This window comes from Ambystoma mexicanum, chromosome 3q (genome assembly GCF_040938575.1).
Source record: "Ambystoma mexicanum isolate Mex_15411 chromosome 3q, UKY_AmexF1_1, whole genome shotgun sequence".
Classification (NCBI taxonomy): Eukaryota; Metazoa; Chordata; class Amphibia; order Caudata; family Ambystomatidae; genus Ambystoma; species Ambystoma mexicanum.
Window position 1 is genome coordinate 304914645 of NC_090926.1, and position 22450 is coordinate 304937094.

At 48.9% G+C, this 22450-nt stretch overlaps 1 protein-coding gene across 3 annotated transcripts in view; it reads left to right on the plus strand.

Annotated features, from left to right (window-relative positions):
- Positions 1 to 22450, plus strand: part of PRKAG1 (protein kinase AMP-activated non-catalytic subunit gamma 1) — a 458467-nt gene that overhangs the window by 79256 nt on the left and 356761 nt on the right. For all 3 annotated transcript variants that reach the window (XM_069653840.1, XM_069653841.1, XM_069653842.1), the window contains exons 2-4: positions 2258 to 2306; positions 2981 to 3087; positions 4160 to 4241. In XM_069653840.1, coding sequence (XP_069509941.1) covers positions 2258 to 2306; positions 2981 to 3087; positions 4160 to 4241 — 238 coding nt within the window. The remainder of the gene's footprint in view (positions 1 to 2257; positions 2307 to 2980; positions 3088 to 4159; positions 4242 to 22450) is intronic.

Sequence of the window (22450 nt, forward strand, 5' to 3'; positions counted from 1 at the left end):
CCATTAATTTGGCAGCCTAATTATCTGAAATGGCTGCTGTTGGGACAGAATTTCATTTTCGGTGTTCTCTAGGCCCTTTCTGAGGCCCCCCCCCCTAAGCTTTTTGCTCTTTTGCTGCCGGCTTTCCCATTTTTTCCTGATGACGTTTTCGGATGAGCGAGTGGTCTTTTTAGGCTCTCATGTTTTTGGGCCACTGATCAGCTGTTGTGGGTGCCAATGCTGGCAAACTGGTCCTCCATTTATACTTTCATGCGTTTTTACTTTGTAACACACACCACCTTAAATAAAGTGTTCCAGGGACTCTTTGCGCCCCTTTTTCTTTTTGTCTGTCAACATTCCTTATGCATTTGTGATCTGCCTAGGACAGGCAGGTGTCGGCAAACCATTTTTAATACTTTTTCTGATGCACTAGTGTGACCCTCTTTTTACTGCGGTAATACCATTTTGTTAGCACAATGTACTCAAAAAGGCCGTCCCACGTGTTTGAAGACCTTTCCTTTTGGCATCTTGCTTTTTGGCAGTCTTCCAGAACCCCCTGTCCAGAAATCCAAATTAGGTAATGCATGCACTTTTGCATGATCCTGCTCAGGACTCCAAGTAAGGTTACTATTTTCTGTGACTGGATGCAACCGGGATTTGGACTGTCTGCAACCGGGATTTGGACTGTCTGCAACCGGGATTTGGACTGTCTGGTATCAAAAGACTTCTTCAATGAAGGTCTGTGGCTGGGCAGATGTGGGGAATGTTGTTGTCCATGGCTGGATAGTCCTTACCTATTTCAAGAGGCAGAACCCCTGCCCAATTGGAGTGCTGGGACAGCCCCCAGCCTGTATTGGGGATAAGAAAAGCAGTGCTAGAGGTTACCTGCTGGAGTAAAGAATCGGAGGATAGAAGACATCATCGAAACAGACTGTAGGACTGCTGGTACAAGAACAAATATTACCAAAGCCAACCATCATAGTCTCTTGAAGTTGCCTACTGCAGCCAGGGATGATCCTCTTTGGCGCCTTCTCCACTGGACTGTCTAAGGAAGGACTTAGTTGATTAAAAAACATATACCTTACAATGTAAGGACATTACAAAATGCTTACCAACACATGTTCTTCCTTTTATTTACAGTGCTTTGTTGGTCTCTTTTTAAATGTCACTGAAATGCAATAGTACCTGAAACAGTGTTTTGTAACCCCAGATTTACATTGCGTAACTATCTGGGGATCTTTTATGGTGCTTAAAACTGTTAATTTTGAAGTTAATGTGTTTCCTTTTTAATACATAGTTAAATCTGTATACATATGAGTGGCACTCTAATACTTTACCCTCCTTCAGTGTTGCTAATTGTACTTTTACACCAAACTCCTATTCTCCCATATTTAAGCCTTAATGCTCCGTCACCGTTACCCTGAAACGGAGGCGTTGCTAGCGGGGCTAAGAGGGTTGTAGCCCAAAGTCCTTACAGTCCCGACATTAGCGTAGCCCATGATCTTTACCAGACCTAGCAATACCCCTGCCTGGAAAGTTTGGTTAGACCCAACTGACAAAGCCCTTGCTAATTTCACAAAGTTGTCCTTCCAAAACCCACACCAGTGTTGATTTTGAAAATCCCTCCTAACAGTTGCACATGTAAATCTTTCCTGGTTTCCTTCAGGGCTAACGGTGTGTATTCAACAGTGAATCCCGTACATGTATCTGTACATCTGGCCATGTCTCCTCGGAACGTCCAGCCTGCAGTCTCAGGAAATCTGCAACCATATGCTGCCCACAATTGTTTAAATGCTGACCAGGTAAAAATAGCCAGCCTTGTAGTGGCTACTCCCCTGGAATTCTCAAACTGGGTCGCCATTTTAATGGGGATTCACAGGGAGCATGCCATGAAGTGTGCAGGCTTCTAAAATATCACAAAGAGTTGCCACTGGCCAGTAAGTGAACCAAGGTACCTAGCAGGGTACCTGCTTGGAGACCCTGACCTGGGGCTCTTATGGACTCTCAGGCACACACACCAGAGTTACGAGGTTGTTCAGCCATCATGTAATAGCCAAAATGTTAGAATGTGAGTCGTAGATCAGGACTTTTGTTTGTTCCAATGGCTATGCCCGCAAATAAAGTGATAATTCGATTGACTTTTATTCGCACACACCTGCGCAACCAATTAAAAGTCTGCAGAGGGACAGGCATCTGGTGGTAAGAATTCTATAAAAAGATGATGGGCTGGTCCCTATGCCCATCCGTTCTCATTGCTCTCTCTTTTATTGTTTAATAGGCTGCTGTCATCGAGAGTGTGCCAGAGAAGTTCACATCTACTGTAGAAGGTAAGGTCTGCCTGGCTCTTTTGGAATGTAGATTTTCTCGTTCCTGCGTACAAATAGTCAACCTCTGCAAGTGGGAATGTCGTGGAAGGCACGTTGCACTTTTCTGTTGGTAAAGGGAACTCGTAAGCGGTGCTGTGATCAAGTGGGCGAGAGGTTTATATCTTTGTGGAGCATGTCGTGTTGCTGTCCTGGTGTATGGGTTGACTTCCTCGGGAACAGTCGATGGTGGATATGAAGTGATTTTGCTGCTCTTCTCCTTCGTTCCTATTTTATCCCTCTTTGGCCTGCTCTTATTTGTTTCTCTCTATGCTCTCTTGCCTCTGCCTATTCCACATCCTCCCTCTTGACTGACTTCCGTTTTTTCAGTTATTTACAATGGTTTATTCTTACTCCCTTTACCTCTTTTGTTCCCCTTCATTCTGTATTGTCTTTCTTCTCGCTGTATTCTTTCCCTCCTACTTGGTCTATTGAATTTTCTTTCCCCAATTTGTTGCCCTTTTTCTTTCCTCCATTTCGTTGCCTCTTTTCTCTACTTCCTCACCTGCTACTTCTTCCCTTGTCTCTGCCTTTAAAATGTTAGAACTCATTTCCTATTGCCGGCTGTACTGTGCCTTCACATATTCACCCTCTCCTTTTATTTTCTTACTCCTCATCTTCTGTTTTTTATTTAACAGCTTCAGAGTCAGACAGTGGGGTGTACACCCGTTTCATGAAAGCACATCGGTGTTATGATCTGATACCCACCAGTTCCAAACTGGTCGTCTTTGACACTTCTTTGCAGGTTAGTTATTGCCACTCTCTATAAATTAGAATTTTTGATTTTGTGTTCTGGGACTTTTGTTTCATTTGACTTTGTTGTGAACTCCTCTCCCTTAATCTCATGGTGTCTTATCTCTCCCATCTCTTATGTCTTTGTGACGGTATAATATCGTACAATTTGCACCTGAGAAGTACATCTTAAAGACACATCGACAGCCGCAAAGTGTCGGTTTTTGTGTTAAATGTGTTTGAAAAGCTTGTATTTTATCCCTCCGAGTGTGTCTGTTTCATGATTTCATTGTCACAACCAACTTTTTTCTGATGCATTATCTTTGCTACCATTTACGTTTTGTTACAGGGTTGTCCAACTCCAGGCCTCGAGGGCCGGAAACATATCAGACTTTTAGGATACCCCTTGTTAATATCCATGAGATAAATTTGCATACAATGATTCTAAATATATGCACATTTTGCTGCATGAATATTCATGAGGGATATCCTGAAAACCTGTCAAGATTCCGGCCCTTGCGGCTTGGAGTTGGACAACTCTAGACCATAGTTTGCTAAAGCGCTACCAACATCCCCTTAACAAGGATGAGAAAAGAGTTCCTCCTCTTCCTTGGGACCAAAGAGACCAGCTCTTATAAAATAAAAAGGCATAGTGATTGTGTCTTTGCGAGGCGAGATCAAAAGTATTGGTGTAGATGAGTGTGTGATCAAGACCACGTGGTTACGGTTTCTTCTGCCTCTTGTGCCCAGTCCTTCATCACACTTCTTGATCCTATGTTCCATGTCATTTCACACGTCTAGAAGTCTTGTGTCCATTGCATCACTGCCTGTAGCTCTCATATTCATTGTATCTATATGTCTGCTGTCCGTTGCAAATGTTGCTCTAATTTCCTTTGGACCTTTCCATGTAGGTGTGATGTTACGAGTTCCTGAGTGTCACTGAGGTGTCTGTGTGAATGTCACATACTTTAAGCACAATGACTGCTAAATCCCTAACTTTTACCTATTGGTCCTATGTCTCTGGGTCTCCTGTCACTTTTCTTGTATGTTCACTCCGCTGTTGTCGTGACTGTCTTATTTCACAGGTAAAGAAGGCATTCTTTGCACTGGTGACTAATGGTGTGCGGGCCGCTCCACTCTGGGACAGCAAGAAGCAGAGTTTTGTAGGTAAGGTCACGCCCTTTCAACTAATGCTGTATGCACAAAGATTATTTATTTTTTCACTTATTAAGCGCACCAAACCTGGAGGCATCAAGGCCGTGGTTACAACATAAGTATGAATCAAACTGTGCAGTTTCGGACGATCATGAAATCAAGCAGTACAAATTCAGTCCTTGGGACTCTAGGAATGTGCTTAGATCAGGCTGGACTCTGGATAAAAAGAAGAGTCTTAAGATGTTTCCTGAAGGGACCAGTAGGATTGTTCTTAGTGATAGAGTTAGAGATTTCCAGTTATCGGAGGCATTAACCAGGAAGCTCTAACCTCTGAATCTCTTTCAATTAGTTGGGGATGATGAGTTGTGGGAGTAGTAGGAGCGGGTGGGACTGGCTGAGCATTTTTTTAATAGCTTTTTTGAAAGGTATTGTGGGGCAGTGCCTGATAGACATGTGTGTGTGATGGCCAGGGGTATTTTCTCTTGAATTGGAAGCCAGTGTGCGACTGCGATGTGGTCTCGCTTTGGGATGTTCACTGCAGCTCTTGCAGCATTGTTTTGGATGACCTGTAGTTCTGAGAGGGGGAGATCCTGCAAAGAGGGCATTTCAATAGTCCAGCCTTGAACCGATAAGTGCGCGGGCTAGTGTCGGACAGCTGTCGGTAGAAATAAATGGTCTGCAGGCGTTAATCAGCTTCGAGGTGTGTGCCGCTGACGATGCAATGGCATTGACTTGTCTAGTTGGAGACAAGCTGATGTCTAAGTGCACACCCAACGTCTTGACCGTTTTGGAGTCTGGGATGGTATTGCCCTCGATCTAGAATGATTTGTAAGCTGGATCTAGTTTACTGAGTGAGTTGTGTGTACCGACAAGGAGAATTTCTTTTTTGTCGTTTAGGCAGAGAGGGTGGGAAGCCATCCAGGCTTCAATAGTTTGGTAGACTCTTGGTAGGACAAGTACGTTGGAGGCATAGGTTCCTGTAAGAGGGAGAAGGATCTGAGTGTCTGCGTAGTTTGTGTAGGATATGCCTGAGGCGTCCAGTCGGTCAAATAGGTGTTAAGTGAAGATATTGTAGAGTGTGGGGGAGACGCATCAACCTTGTGGGACACCACAGGAGGAGCTGAGGCTGTAGCTGAGAAAACCCTCATAGTTCTATCAGACCGGAACAAGGAAATCCAGTTGATGGCTTCAGGAGAAAAGTGAGCTGCTAAGGCAAGGTGATCGCAAAGAATTTGGTGATCCACCAAGTCAAAAGCAGCCGACAGGTCGAGCAGGGCTAGATTACCAGACTTTTGATTTTGTCCATTTGGTTTTTTAGATCTAGTAAGGCAGATTTGGTGCCCGTAGCCAGGTCGGAAGCCAGATTGGCGCAGCAAGTTGTCAGATTACAAGAATGCCTGGATCTCTAGGTATGCTTCGCGATCTAGGGTCTTAAGAAAGGGGGCAATGATGACAGGTCGGTAATTCCTAGGGTTGCCCGGGCAAAGCGTGTTTTTTTTGTTTTTTTATTTTGCTTTTTTTCTTTTTTTAGGAGCCCCAGGCCCAGGCCTCTTTAAGGCTGGATCGCACTGAGAAGGCGGAAGAGGAATTCAGGAGTTGTGATAAAGGGCGTAAGGAAGTCAGCACGGTCCTTAATGACTGTAGCTTGGCAGATGTCACCTTGGCAGCGGGAAGGATAGAGACCTTCGATAACCTTAGAGACTTCTGTTTCAGAGACTGGTTTAAAATAGGAGAGGTGAAGTTTGCGTGCTGTCATATGCTCCCTCTTTGCTGGAACTAGATTGGCAGCTTTCAGGGAGTTTTGTTTGGTCAGGATCTTTTTTGGAGCATATCGATTTTTCCTACTAGGGCATTTTGAATGTTCGAGCATAATTTTGGGGGCGATGCAGGCGATTCCAGCTCGCGCAGGATCGTGAAGAGCTGACGGGAGCTGGATTTGGCATTTGCAATTCTGTTGTTGAAGGTAGTACTTTTTTCAAGCAGTATCTCTTTTTTGTATGCTCTTGATGTGGATGAAAAGCTAGCTCTGTTGACTTCAGATGGGTCATTCAACCATTTGATTTCAGCCTCCCGTTTCAGTAGTCGGAGGGCTTTAAGTTCAGAAGAGTGTTACAGTGGGAGGCTGGTTTGGCTTTGCGTAAGGTAAGGGGGCCACTGTGTCAATAGCCTGCGTCAGGGTTTGATTATAGAGGTCTGCTAAGGAGGCACAGTTAACCGCAATTTGTGACAGTGCTAGCTTATCTAAGAGAGGCAGTAAGCAAGGTTTGCATATTTTGCGAGTACTTAAGAGTTGCTACGGGAGGGAGAGTGGCAGCAGTAGGGATAGTGCAGGTCACTGGTATATTGAAATGGATGATATTACGATCTTTTGCATGGGCAGGGTACATTGGAGTTAACTTCAATGTTATAATTCAGATCGGCTAGCCAATCAAGGGTTCGGCTTTTTGAGTGTGTGTGACTTTGAATGTGTTTTGAAAAGCCTACAGCAGCCACTGAGCAGTCGGGGGGAAGCAGCATTCTTATCCAGGTCATCATGTAGGCCATGGTTCAGGTCTCCTAACAGAATAGTCTTAGAGGTTGGTATGGTGTTTTAGAGCAGATGCAAGATATGCTCTTCAAAGGAGAGGACTGGCCCAGGGGCACGGTAGACAAAGATGTAAGGGTATCGTGGCTGTATGGGAAAGGTTAAGTTTAGTTGGGAATATCTCTCCAGAGGAGTCGGGAGCATTGGATATTTCTCTAAAAGGTAGTGATTCTCTGGCTATGATCGCTTCCCTACTACCTTTGGCAAGAGATCTATCTTTACGGTATATGGTGTAGTTAGCGGGTATTGCTAGTGATAGATTTGGGCCAGAAGCCGGGTGTAACCAGGTTTCTGTAAGCGCAAGGCGATCAAGATTATTTATTGTTATAAGGTCGACTATGTCCAGCGAGAGTGCAGTAATTGACCTTGCATTCACTAAGTCTCCTTTTAGTGGGTTATCTGTTGGTGTTGGTGTGAGCTTACTGTATTTGACTTGAATAGGCGGTGGTGGTATAGTTTTAAAATACTTTTTTGGCCCTTTTCAGAGGATCCAGAAGGCTGTTTGGTCATAGGGAGCCTGGGTGCAGTGACATGGATGTGCTTAGTGGGTGTGAGACTAAAATAGCAGTTGTTAACATAGGGTCGTCACTATGATGTGGCAACCATATTGTTGCTTGTGTGCAAGGGTTGTGATGCAGGATGGGCAGCCAGGTTAAGCTAAGCAGTGCTCTGTGTGTGGGTGAGATGCCGCTCTGGCGAAGATCATGGAAGATCAGGGTTAGTTTCTTTGTCAGGCCCGGAAGATAAGAACACAAGAGACAGTGGCTGGCGGTGTAGGGCAGACCACGAGATTTGTATTGGGCACGGTTACGGGCCAGCGCTGGTGAGCTGACTCTTTTGGGAGGCATACAAGCGCGGAACGTAGGTTTCCTGTTGCTGTTAGTGTTGGGTCAAGGCTACCACCGGGAGTTGAAACGAGATGCGGGCATTGAGTAAGGCATGTCATTATTCAGTGACTGTTGTGTGCCATGGGTAGGCGCTGGCGGCGAGTGCACCTGTATCTAGACACGGCGATCAAACGCATCACAACCTATATATGGACCATTAATTCCATATATCCGCAGCGGTAAGCGTGGGAAGATCAATTGGGGCGAAATGGGTCTTCGGTATTGTGCAATCAGAAGAAAGTGGAGGGGCAATCACAGAGTGGCTGGGGAGTTGTTTGGGGATGTTACAGCGTGATTGTCTTGCAGGACGGGCAGAGAAGGACATACCTGCCCCGGAACTGCCTCCTCGGAGCGGGGGCGGGGTCTTTATTTGGACGCATTGCTTCACCGCGTAGCGGGACGCAAGGTGGATATAACATTCCTCCTTTATTTTAACTGAACAATAACAATCAAACATTTCTCAGCCAACAGGCTTGCCCCCTTTTTATTTAGTCCCTCAATCGGGTTTTCTACCACTCGTCTCTGAGTCTGGCCGGAGGCCGGGTCGCAGTTCTAGACTATATCCTCCACCCCTGGGTGCAACCCTGTGGCTCACCTCGGGTTGCTCACCTTCACTGTTCTGCTCACCCAGTTCTGGTTCACTCAGCGGTTCTTCTGTTCCTTTGTCCACGATTTCTCCATCGCCTGGGTTTTCCTGTCCCTCATCCCTAGGCGGATTCTCTTCTTCCTCCGGGGGACATTCGCCGTCTGTCCACAGATTCTTTGGCACTGCCTTGAACCATGACGCATTTCTCGTTACTTGTCTTTGCCCCCTTTTGGCAGTTATCATGGTGCCATGCCGTCTGCTTATTGTCCACGGGGCAGCGTCATATCGAGTGTCTAGTTTGGACTTGGAGGGGTTCCTCACCATGACCACTTGATCACCGACTCGGTGGTCGGACTGCCTGGCATTCCTTTTGTTGCTCATGTGAGCATTCGCCCCTGTTCTTGTTTCGGTGCGCTAGTGGTCGAACGTGTCTGTACTCCTGCTCGGATGGTGGGGTATAGAGGAGTTGATGATTGTGCCGTACATCAGGTCTGCCAGCGATATTCCCGTTGTGCTGTGGGGTGTGACTCTGTAATTCCGTAGGAATCGGTATAAGTCCACCTGCCATGGGCTGGCGGTGACGCGCGACAGGTGTAATACCTTGTTAATCGTCCGCATGAAGCGTTCCATGTGGCCGTTTGCCTGCGGCCATCTTGGCATTATGTGGTGGTAGCGGATGGAGTTCCATGAGGTATTTTTTTAATTCTTCTTCTTGGAAAGGTGGGCCATTGTCGCTACTGATTCTCCTTGGTAGGCCATGTGTTGCGAACATTTTCTCGATCGCGGGTATGACCACCTCTGCTGCTGTGGAATTGACAATCTCGACCTCCGGGTACCTGGAGTGGTCGTCAATCGCCACCAGTAGGTGGATGCCTTCCTGTATTTTGCAGAAGTCTATGCTTACGACGTCCCATCTCGCGGACCCTCGCACTGCCGATTGAATGGGCTCCGGATTGGGCGGAGGCCCCGTTATTTGGCATGGGAGGCAGGTGCTGACTAGCCGCTCGACTTTTCCATCGATCTGGGGGGACCACACGCAGTGCCTTATCCGGGCTTTGGTCCTTACTATCCCCTGGTTGCCTTTGTGTGCCAGCGCCACAATTTTGTACTGTAGGATTAGAGGGATGATGATTCGGGTTTCTCATAGGATGAGCCCTTCTTCCGTGATGGAGAGGTCCTGCCGCACTGTGAAGATACCTGTGAGGAACTCTTTGGCTTCTGCTGTTTTACTGTGGATGTTACGTAGGAACGACTTCCATTCCCCCAAGATGATCGTGTCCTTTATCAGATTGCAGCATGGGTCCCTTTGCGTGGCCTCTACTATGTATTCTAGTCCGATCGCTCGTGGCTTCATGGTGTGTATCACCTAGCAGATGTGCTCTTCTGTCTCTCTGCTACGTGTATTTCCGTTGGTGTTGCCGCTCTCGGGTGTCTCGATAGGAAATCCGCTGGGTTGCCACTGCCTGGCTGATCAGCTTGAAATCATATTGTTGGAGATGTAGCAGCCACTTGGTAATTCGGGCAGGGGGGTGAGAAGAGGTGCCCGTGAAGGTGGGGAGCAGTGGTTTGTGATCTGTGTAGGTTCTAAATGTCCTGCCGTACAGATACAGATGGAAGTGGCGGCAGCCCCATAGTACCGCCATCGCCTCTTTTTTGATATGGGAGTATCGTTGCTCCGTCGGTGTCAGTGCTCTGGATGCATAGGCAATCGGCATCGACTCTCCCGTCTTTGCTACCTGTATGAGAATGGCCCACAGACCCACGGGGCTGGCGTCCACGTACAGTAGTGCAGGGTCGTAGTAGGCCATGGTGGTGTCTGCCGACAGTGATGCTTTGATATGCTTGAATATCTCTTGGCAGGTGGGCCCCCACTCCCACTTCGTGCTGGCTTTTGTGAGTTCACAAAGAGGCTCTGACAGTGTGACCAAGTTTGGGATGAACCTTCCGCAGTAGGTGGCCATTCCTAGAAAACTGCGCACCTCCGTTGGCGTGGTGGGGGGTGTGGCAGCTTGGATGTCCGCCACTTTTTAGGGGTCCGCCGAGATGCCTGTGCTATTGAACGTGTACCCAAAGAATGAGTTCTCCTCCTTCAGGAACTCTCATTTTTCTTTGTGTATCGTCAGGCCAGCACTCTCTAACCTGCTAATAGCATGTGGAGCCTTTGCATATGTTCTTCTTTGTTGCCGGCATGAATTAGAATGTCATCGCTGACGTTTAAGACTCCTGGGATGTCGCGGATCACCTCCTGTATTGTTTGCTGGAAGACCTCAGCTGCCGAGGAGATTCCGAAACTCGGGCGCTTGTACCTGCGTAGACTGATATGAGTTGAGAACGTTGTGATGTACCGGGATTCTCGGTGTAGTTTCAGCTGGTGATATCCGGCGTTCAAGTCGACCTTTGAGAATATTTTGGATCCGGTGAGGTATGCCACTATTTCATCGAGGGTCGTGGTGATGTGGCGCTCCCATTTTATTGCGGCATTGGGGAGGCGCGTGTCTATGCATATTCTGACCATTCCTGGTTGTTTGGGCTTTTTGGTGACAACCATGGGAGAGACCCATGGCGTAGGCCCAGTTACTTCCTCGATGATGCCTGCTTTCTCCAGTGCCCTTAGTTCCTTTTCCACTTGGTTGCGTATGTGGAATGGCGTCCTTCTGTGTCGCACTGCTCTCGGTTGGACTGACTCATCGATGTGTAGCCTGATTGACTTTCCTTTTAGGCATCCTATTCCCTTGAGGAGGTTTGGGTATTTCTCTAGAACGTTATTGACTTCTTGTGAGTCAGTCACTTCACAAATGAAGATTATCAGCCCCAGGTCCTCTGCTGCGTCTCCACTCGGGAGGCATTCAATGCCTTTCGTTCACCACGTAGATTTTTGACTGCAGTGATTTTTCCCCTTGGCTGATGATGGTTTGGAATCTGCCTATTATGGGCAGTGGGGTTTTGCACCCGTATGCGAATAGTAGCATGTCCGTTGCTTTCAGGTCAGGTTGAGGCTGTAGTTTCCTGAATGTGGTGAGTAGCATGACGTTCACGGATGCCCCAGTGTCTATGGTCATTAGTATGTTCTGGCCCTGGATCGCTACCTGGCATTTTCGTCTTCTCAGCTTCCTCTTTGGTGTGGTGTTTCCATAGTTGAGGGCTGATACCAGGTAAACTTTCTTTCCTTTCTTCCACTGTTCCTTTGTGGCTTCCTGCTGGATGTGTGCTGCATCATCCCCTTCTTCGTCTGTGGAGGAATTGGTGGTTTCGACACATCGGGCGCTGGCCTGTTTCTTTTTCTTTCCTGTGCTCTTGTCCTGGGATGCTTGCGGTGGTTGCTGTTGCACTCCTGACGACCTGCATACCTTGGCGTAGTGGTCTTTCCTGCCACATGCCCCGCATGTGGTTCCTTGAGCTGGGCAGTTGCGTCATCCGTGGCGAGGCCCTCCGCACAGCCCACATTCCATGGGTCCTGGGGTTCGGGGCTGCCATTTGGGGTGCGTGTAGTTTGCACTGGCCTCATCCCTCGCGAGTTGGCGATTCGTGATCTCTGCCACAGTAGCCGATGTGAGGACCGGCTGTAGTTTCTGTAGGGTCGTGCCCATGTGTGCCGCCCTGGCGTGTGCAAATTCCCTCTGGCGGCCCAGTTCAAGGATTCGGGTCAAGGATATGCCCTTCTCGTTCAGCACCATCCTCACAGTTTTTCTGATTTGGATCCCGTTTATGAGTTTGTGTCGATCTCCTTCGAGGGGATTGGGTCCTCCGACGTATTCCATATCTATGACAGTAATCACCACAGCTGTGCTGCTACATAAAATCTTTCTGTGTCCTGCATCAATGACGTCGATACGCTATCCTCGAATCCTCGAAGGGCTCCGTTGAGCCGATGTCACCAGATGTTATAAGTAGGACGCATGACGCCCGTAGCCTCAGTTCCGTTTTTTTTTGCAAACGTGTTCCCTTCGGAGATCTCGGCGTGCCTCGATTCTACTGAATCCTGTTCTTTCGGTTCTTCAAACCTGTTTCTTCATTGCTATAACGAATATGATGTCTTCGGCTTCTTCCACCCCGCGGTCCGGGTTTAAGAAGTGTCGGGTGTGCGGGTCCAAGATGTCCCTGATGGAGACGCACGACGCTTGCCTCTGGTGCCTCGGGGAGGACCTTGATACGGACGACTGTGTCGACTGCCAATCGCCCACTTCGAAGGCCTTGCAGGAGCGTAAGAAGAAGCTGTCGGTCGGTAAGGTGGCCAAGCCCCGGAAGTCGTGTTCCACTGGTCTTTCGACGGACGATTCGAGGGGCGACTCTCTGCATCGTCGTCGTGAGTCCGGGGGTTCTCGGTCTGGGTGTCGGACCCGCCATTCCTCTGCCACTTCGAGGCACTCCAGGAAGCGCCGTCACAGGTCGCTTTCCCCGTCTTCTTCCGAGGACTCCGCCCATCGGCGGGTAGCTTGTCCCAACAATCATTTCACTCCGGAGGAATGGGATTCGTTCTGAAAGGAGATGTTGGCAATTTTTCAATCGCAGGGCTCCGGTCTGGCCGCGCTGTCTGAGGACGCCAGTCGAGGCTGCGCTAGAGACACCGCTTGTCCGCCTTCGGGCTCGAGCAGTCGTCGCGACCACCAGGCGCCTTCGAGGTCCCGGTCGGACAAGGATGGTCGCTCTAGGCATGCCCGTTCCAGGTCCCGGTCTTCGACGCCATCGAGACCGCGAGACTCTGTGAAGTCTTCGAAGAAGACATCGACACCGGCGGCGCTGAGGTCGTCGATGGACTCTCTCGAGGCCCCGCCTCCGAGGAAGTCATCAACGCCATCGACGCTTAGGCTGTCGAGAGACACGCTCAGGGCTCCGACCTTGAGGCCTGTGTCGATGCCGCTCTCGACGTCGACACCCATTCCGTCGACGCCCTCAACGCCTTTCGAGGCAGCCTTGTCGGAGGTACCCCGTGGCACCCCCAAGAAAGGCGATGGCTAAGGCTAAACATGTCTTTGTGCCTTTTTCTGTACCCTCTTTCCAGCCTCTAGATTATATTTCTGAGGTGGAGGAGGGGTCTGAGGAAGGTGAGGTTCCTGCATTGGTTCCTGATGACATTGTTTCTGGTCACAGTGAACTTGAGGACCTGCGTCAGTCGCTGCATGACGCCAGTGGTCTAGACACCTATCCGGAGGTGGAGTTTGGTAGCCCGGAGACTGGCACGCATGCCAAATCTTCATATCGGCGCCTCATGTCGAGGGTCACTGAATACCTGGGTTGGCCTGCCCGCCCTGGGGATTTTCAGCAGGATGACCTGACTGATATCTTGGACCAAGGTCCTCCAACTGACCCGGTGCTGCCATTCCATATGGCCTTGCAGTAAAGGGTGGCTGCGGCTTGGACTTCTCCGGAGAGTCTCCCGGCAGTGAGCAAGTCCTTGCCGAAGAAATATCGCCCAGCCAGGGGCGACCCCTGCTACTTGACAACACACCCTAATCTGGAGAGTTTGGTGGTGCAGGCGGCTACGGCTCCCGCAAAGCAGGCGTTGTACCCTACCATCCCTCCTGATAGGGACGACAAATGTTTTGACGGCTGGGCGAAGAAGGTATTTTCTTCTGGGGGTATGGCGCTTCAGGCTGCCAACTCGTTTGTGCCTTGTCTCATTTCACGCACTCTCTGTGGAACTGTATTTCCCTAGCGGCTGATCATATTCCCGAAGGTGAGGAACGGGATGGTTTCCTTGCTATCGTGCAGGATGGCAAGGACGCCATGTGTGAATCCTTTCAGTCTGGTCTGGACATGGTTGATTGCGTCAGCCGGTCCATGGTGGCGAGCACCGTAATGCTCAGGTTTGCGTGGTTGCGGAAGTCAGGTTTTGCTCCGGATGTGCAAGCCCGGCTCCTCAACATGCCCTTTGATGCTGAACATCTTTTTGGCAGCAAGGCTGACGAGAGTCTTGAGAGGTTGCAGACCTCGAAAGCTGCAGCCAAGTCTTTGGGTGCTGCAGTCCGCCAACCTCCGCCTTTTCGTCCTAGGGGACAGCAATGGAGGGAAGGTTCCTTTCGTTATTACTCATCCTTTAGTAAATCGAGAGGAGCTGCAAGTCAAAAGGGCAACCGTAGGAGTGCCAGAGGTGGAAAACAAGGTACTTGAGGTGCCAAGGCCGCGCGTGCAGTTGCCTCTTTGACCTCCGGCACTGCAGCAGTCGCTTCAGCTCAGTCATGAGGCCCATGCTTATCTGGTTGACGGAAGGCTGGCGTACCATTACTTCAGATGTGTGGGTTCTGGAGATCATAGCCCCAGGCTAATTTCTTCCTTTCCGGCAGAGGCCTCACGACAATCCACCAGGGAACCTCTCTTTGAAGAGTCCGGATCCGCTCCTTGCGCAGGAAATTCAATCCCTGCTGGAGAAAGGCGCTATAGAACTGGTGCCTGTAGCGGAGCGGAACAAGGGATGGTATTCCCCTTATTTTTTGATTTCGAAGAAACACAGAGGATTGAGACCCATCATGGACTTGCGTGGTTTGAACAAGCTCCTCAGGTAGGACAAGTTCAAGATGGTTACTCTTTCTCAAGTCCTCCAGGCCCTTCAATTTCAGGACTGGTTGGTGTCTCTCGACCTCAAGGACGCTTATTTTCATGTGCCGATCCTTCCAAAGCACAAGTAGTACCTGAGGTTCGCGGTTGGTGACTCACACTTTCACTTTCGGGTCCTGCTGTTCGGATTGACCTCCGCCCCGAGGGTCTTCACCAAGCTCATGGTGGCTGTGGCAGCGCATTTCAGGAAAGGGGGGATTCACATCTACCCCTACCTGGATGATTGGTTGATCAGGGCGCGCTCGAGCAAGTACTGGATCATCTGTCTGTCACTTGCCACTCCCTTCACAAGCTGGGCTTCTCCCTCATCTTAAAGAAGTCCCACTTGACTCCAACACAGAGGCTCCAATACATCAGAGCAGTGCTCGACACATACCTGGGGCAGTGTTTTCTTCCCGAGGTGAGGGCTCTTCACATTCAGCAGATGGTGCACAAGTTTCAGCATGCCCAGACGCTCCCAGCGTTCGAGTTCTTGAGGTTGCTCGGCCTCATGGCATCCTGCATTCTTCTGGTGCCAGAGGCTCGCCTGCGGATGAGATCTTTGCAGTGGGCACTCAAGATGCAATGGTCGCAGTCCTCCGGCAGGATGTCGGACCCGGTTCAGGTGCTGCCCTCGGTCGCCCAGGACCTTCTGTGGTGGGCCGTCGAAGGCAACTTGATGAAGGGGGCTCCATTTTGGCTTCCCTGGCCGGAGGTGACGATCGTGACGGATGCATCCCTCACGGGATGGGGAGCTCATGCCAACAAGCTGACAGTCAGCGGTCGTTGGTCTCCGTCGGAGTCCAGACTCCATATCAATCTGTTGGAGCTGAGGGCCGTCAGGCTAGCCCTGAAGGCTTTTCTGCTGACTGTGCGAGGAAAGAATGTCCTGATCCTGACGGACAACACAGTGGCCATGCACTACCTCAACAAAAAGGGGGGGGCAGGGTCGCTTCCTCTGTGCAGGGAGGCGATGCAGCTAGAGTTCTGGGCCATCCAGCAGGAAGTTTCGATCTCGGCAGTTCATCTGGCCGGAGACGAAAACGTGACGGCGGACGCTCTGAGCAGGCAGAGCACGATCTCTCACGAGTGGGAGTTGGCTCAGGAGATTCTCCTGGAGATCTTCGCCCTTTGGGGGACCCCTCAAGTGGATCTCTTCGCCTCCAGTGTCAACCGGTAGTGCGAGAGGTTCTGCTCGCGGGAATTTCCTCCAAAAGGAGCCTTAGGAGACGCGTTCGTGGTGGAGTGGTCATTCCCGCTGCTGTACGCGTTTCCTCCAGTCCCTGTCATCCCGCAAGTGCTGCGGAGGTTACGGAAGTTCGGTTCCCGGATGATCCTCATTGCTCCGGCGTGGGCTTGGAGGACGTGGTACCCGGACCTTCTCGACTTGTCCATCTGCCCTCCACGTCGTCTTCCCTACCGAGACGATCTGCTCTCACGGGAGGGGGGTCAGGTTCTCCATCCAGAGGTCAGATCCCTCAACCTTCACGCTTGGCTTCTGAAAGGTTGAGGTATAAGGATTGGGACCTCCCTGAAGACGTGATGGAGGTGTTGCTCTCGGCCCGACGGTCAGCAACAAAGTCTCTGTACCGTTGCCGTTGGCGTAAGTTCTGCGACTGGTGCAGAGTTCAGATTGTGGATCCTTTTGCATGTGACATCCCCATGGTTCTGTCCTTTTTACTTTCTTTGGCCCACAGGGGCTTGCAAGTGGGTACCATTAAAGGTTACCTGGCGGCGCTGTCCATCTTTAAGCGCTCGTCTGAAGAGTGTTCCTACTTTAAAATCCCTTTAATTTCACATTTTCTGAAAGGGCTCACTAATGTGTTCCCTCCCTCACCTTTCCTGGTGCCCGGTCGGGATTTAAACCTTGTTCTTAAGTTTCTTATGGGTGCTCCGTTTGAGCCTTTACATTCTTGCCCTTTGAGGCTGTTAACTCTGAAAACTGTTTTTAGTTGCGGTTACTTCCGCTCGCAGAGTGAGTGAGTTACAGGCACTTTCAGTTAAGCCACCCTTCACTGTATTTCACAAGGACAGGGTTGTCCTTAGAGTTCGTCCTTCTTTTCTTCCGAAGGTGGTTTCGGAATATAATTTGGCCCAGAAGGTTGCTGTTCCGGCATTCTATCCTCCTCCGCATCCTGGTAAGGAAGAGGAGAGGCTCCATAGGTTTGATCCTAGGAGAGCTTTAAGCTTTTATGTTTCACGCATGTCCCGGGTCAGAGTGGACGATCAACTCTTTATTGGTTACGCTGGAAAGCGTTTGGGACAAACTGTGAAGAAACAGACTTTGTCTCGCTGGATTATTTTGGCCATCTCGGAGTGTTACCGCTTGGCGGGTAAGGACCCGCCGGCTGGCTTGCGGGCCCATTCTACCAGGGGTATGGCTGCATCTACTGCCCTGCAGTGGGGTGTTCCTATTCGCAACATCTGTGATGCAGCCACCTGGGCTTCAGTACATACATTTGTACGTCACTATTCCCTCGATTCCATCCGAGGACAGGATCTGGCCTTTGGCAAGGCAGTCCTTTGCTCTGCTATTTGATTGGCAATTCTAAATTTTAATTCTAAATTCTTTCCCTCCTCCTTGCTCTGGTACTGCTTTGGGAGTCTGTCATAGATATGGAATACGTCGGAGGACCCAATCCCCTCGAAGAACAAGTTTCTTTCTTACCTGGTAACGTTCTTTCGATGGGATGGTCCGACGACGTATTCCATATCGCTCCCTCCCTACCTTCCCCGCTGCAGAATTTCTTATGCGATTGCAGCTTACGTTCCGCAAGGCTTTGTGTCTGACTGGCAGTAGACTAATGTCACACGTTCTGGGGAAAAAACTACAACTGAGGCTACGGGCGTCGTGCGTCCTACTTATCACATCGGATGACGTCGGACGAGGTCCTCGGCGACGGCGCATCGACGCAGGACGCAGATGGCGAAAAAGGTTTCCGAAGCAGCACAGCTGTGGTGATTACCTGTCATAGATATGGAATACGTCGCCGGACCATCCCATCGAAAGAACGTTACCAGGTAAGAAAGTAACTTGTTCTTTTTTTTTTTTTTTTTTTTTTTGGGTGGGGGTTTGGGTGCCCCCACCGTGTTCCCAAAAAATGTTCGCCTTAGTCAGAGGCTTTAAATGCTGGGCGGCGGTGTCACGCATGCCATTGTTTTCGCTTCCTCGTCGCCAGTGTTATGTCCCTGATTCCAGCCGAGGCATCGCCGGGAAGCGGGGAGGGTAGGCCCTGGTAGGTAGGCCTTGCTGCGCAGCTCCAACGGGAACCGTGATGACACGGACACTTTCGTGTTGCTGTCCTGCCCCGGAACTGCCTCTGCGGAGCGGTGGCGGGGCCTTTATTCGGACGCCTTGCGTCACCGCGTAGCGGGACGCAAGGCGGATAACAGAGGCCTTAAATGATGGGCATTAACGCGGGCTGCCGTTGCATGCCGGCTCTCAGAGGAAGGTTGCATGTAATCTGTAGGCATCCTATCGGATGCGTCTGAGGGCGGGATTTCCACTGTGGGCACATCTGATGATGCGGTCGTGCTGACGAATGCGGCCATTTTAGCAGGGCCCAGCTGGCAGCCAGGCTTACATTACGAATGCAGCTTGACTCATTTGCAGGGCAGCATGGATTCTGCTGGTGTATGGTCTCGTGTGCAGAGATCTTCCTCACACAGGGCCCCACAGGAGTTTCTGCAAGAGGCCTTAAACTATGGCCTACCTACGATAAGGTAGTGTGTGGTGGAGTTAAGTCATTGAGAAGATGAAAGCAGTGATGGGGGAGTTTTAAGTTCTCCAGCTATCTGCTGCACTATTGTAAAGGTATAAGGTGTTTCGTATTGTAGACTGCTTCAACAGGTATGCTTTCATAGTACTGTCCCTATGCCCAAAAGTGAACTTGCTGCCCAGGCAAGCTGTCTGATTAGCCAGAGTATGTCCTTTGGCTGCATGGTGCCTTGGATGCAGATTACCTGTATGTGGTGACTTCCAGGTGTGTCGTGAGGTTGGAGATGTGCTTCAAACTGGCACTGCATGCTTGTTCTAATTGGTTATGCTTATACCAAGAGGTTTCCAAGCACAGACCGAGGGATCGAACCTGTGTTGCTCCGCATCGTCTTGCTTCCAGGGTGAACTTGTTTCCCCTGAGCTATCCTCCCGAGACGGGCTGCTGTTGATGCTGCATTGCATTGAAGTTTACTGTTGTGCTTGTCGTCCATGCACTGGCCGGTGTGGGCTGTTGATCTTGCACTTGTTGTCTTGTGATATCCCTTTATAGTAGTCTAGCCCAAGAGCACTTGCAAGAGTCGAAGTCACCTAGAAGTATATGCATCTGCAGGTAGTGCTTTGGATGGGTTATACGCAGAACTGCTGCTCAAACGATACTGGATAGTAGTTCCTGCATAGCAATCTATGAAGGCCAGTGCAGCCACTACAAAATGCATACGATTTGGGAACGTCCAGGCCACAAGGCACAGAGTTATGTTACTGCACCTGTGTGTGCCAGTCAAGGAAGGATACGTACAGGTGTCTCTGGATCCTTTCCAGTAGCATTCTCCTAAAACACAATCTTGAAGACTCCACATAGAAGAAAAGTAACACTGACCATGAATGAGCAGCATACTGGCAAGGCGAAGAAGCCTTTCCGTTGCTGACCGTCTGTGTCTGTGTCAAGTTTTAGTACTTCTACCAAACAGTCGTCAAAATTGTATTTTCACCGTTTGCCAGAGAGCACGCTTTTCTCAACATGCATTAACTAGAAACACAGTCAAGGCCAGGCGTTTTTAGTAATGTTAGCAATATAGTAGTAACAATTGTGAAATTACATCTGTCTGATTTATGATAGACTTGAAGTGTCCTAATAATATTGAGTGTTAAAAAAAAAATCTATCTGGAATGATGTATGACCCTTTCCAGGACTGCAACACAACGCCGTCCATAGGTTCTTACGGAGCGGGCCTTCAACATAAATTATAATGATGCCCAAGCAGATTTTTGGGATACGAAAGTGTCAGAAATCTGAATTTTTTCCAAGTTTTAATGAGCGGAAAAGCCTATTGTAATCTTTTGTCATTCAGACCATTCGGCAATCACAGCTATCGTGTGATGAGTGAATGTCTTTCTGAATCCGAATGTTGTTCTTTCAGCCGTTTAAATTAAGCGGGGAAAGGGGACGTGACTATTTCAGAACTGCATCGTTGGACACATGTCACCAAAGCGGCTTCGTGCTCCTTTAAGCCTCGAGATCTTACCCGGTATTCGAGCCATACAATAAACCTACATACATAACACAGCTAGTGATCTCGAGCCAGCAGTACTGATGCAGATAAAATCTGGTTTTGAAAGGTGTTGCGTCAACTTTATCGCACAACCCAGCTTCATTTAACACAACGTTGGTGTATCCCGAGGCAGAGAGAACATGAGCCCGTGTATGCAGAAGGTTTATCTGGAAAGATAACTTCCCTCTACAGACAGGTGAGGGGAGGCCTCTTCTTGCGGGCTGATCTTTTACTTTAATCTAATTTCAGCAAATATTTAACATATTTCTATGTTTACAAAAGATGGCCATTGTGGGAGCCATTTATGGTTCTTTATGATTGATATGATATTTGGGTTGCTCTAATGGATGAGGAATCTATGGGAGGAGATGGAATATGGTGGAAGTGTGGGTTTGTTTTCTTCTTCTCGTTCTTCCCACTTTGTCTTTCGTGTTTTATCTATACCTGTCTAAGTATTATGTTTCACTGGATATAGTTGATTTGGTGGACTAGATGATGTATGATACTTAAGATATTCTGTAAATTGGTTGTGTTGATTTCATGTGAAACATTAATTACTTATATAAAGTTGTTACTGTTTATTGATAACTTAATAAAGTGTTTTAAAAAGAAAAGATGGCTTGGAAAGTACACGAATCACAGTAAGGTACGCACACAAATATATAACGTGTATATATATTTGTGTGCATACCTTATGGTTTGCGTACATTTCAAGCCATCTTTTAAAAACATTTGTAAGTTTATAAAAGGTGGCTTGAAAAGTCCACAATTCAATCCATCTTTCATAAAGCTTTGACGACGGACAAAGCCTGAGGTGTCTTTGTCCGTTGGCAAAGCTTTATAAAAGATGGCTTGAATTGTGTACTTTTCGAGCCATCTTTTATAAACCTCGAGGAGTCCCTAGGTTCGCCGAGGGTTAAAAAGACGCCTCATCGACCTGGGGGGGGGGGGGGGGGTGTGGGGAAACAAAGGGACACTATCTTCCTCTGGCGACCTCTCAGATGAGTGGTCGCCAGAGGAAATTACAGTGACTGGCAGAAGTGCCAGCCAGGCACAGCGCTTTGGCTGGCTGGCACTTCTTAATATAGGTCGCATCTCCCATCGCGGCTGTGACCCTCCAATGTTGTGGTGGGAACGGGGGCCCCGGCAGGGCCCTGGCTCGGCCCCACTTTTTGGAGACTGCTGGGGCCCAGCCCCGGCTGGCCCCGGCCCACTTAAAGCAGTGACTGTACCTTGTAATGGTCTCAAAGGTGAACAGTTCCATACTAAGGCATTCGGCACAAGTAAGTCATTTGGGATAAGGGAGGAGTGTCCAATGCAGTTATTTTGGTTTAAGCAGATATTTCATACATACGCCTTTTGCAGTTCTTTCTGAATTCTTAGAGAGAATGGGAGTGTCTGAGTGCTAAGGGGACTAGGGACGTGCAACAACAAGCATTGGCAAAGCTAACAGTTTTGGCGTTTGTGTAAGCATTGCCAGGCACTTCCATAATGGTACTGCCTGGTCATAAAATAGCATCTGAAAAATCGTTAAATTAACCTGGGCATCTAATTGTACTGCCTCGCAAATTCTATCTAATATGAATACACAAACACACACTGTTGGATTTTGTCAATGCTTGTTTTTAACAGGACTTCAGCTCAAGGAACCAATCTAAATCAAGTGTTGTGGGGGTTCTCAGGATCGTAGGCTTTAGGAGGTCAGTCAGTATTTCCCCTGACCCCCACAGCCAAGAGACAAGAGGGAATTCCACTTGGCTAGGTCAGGTGAAAAAGTGTAGAAATGCCACTCGGCTCTCATAATTGGCTGCAAGACTAAATAAATATATACTTGATTAGAATGCAAAAGGAATCCTCAAATGCGCCCCAGAGTTTTCCCCCTACCTATAGCCATCCACCTGTGTAGAGCATGTCCTGTGATCCAAGTACATACATAGAACCAGAAGTAGCACCCACAGACCAGGAAAACCGCCCGACTGAGTCCGTATAACGCAGAAGGAACTGTGCACAGTTCCACAAAAAGTGTGCAAGGGGCTAACCCGATGTTACAAGGGCATGGCTAAGGCATCAGAATCTGGAGATGGAAGATAATTCCTCGTGGAGGAGAATGCAGGCAGGTTTCTTAAGTGGTTCAGCAGGAGTTGATCCTTTTAGAGCAAGAAGACAAACCCAAAACACCAAGCTAGAAGAGTGATACAAAAGTAAGACTATTCTGCTCTAGTGCCTTGAAGCGCCTTCTATGTGCTACATAGAATTATCAGTGATAATTTCAGACCAGATAACTGGACAGACAAAAAGATGGTAAAATACTGCTTTCATCTCAATGAAAGAAAGCAGGGCGATATGGCAGCTGTCAAAGTAGATG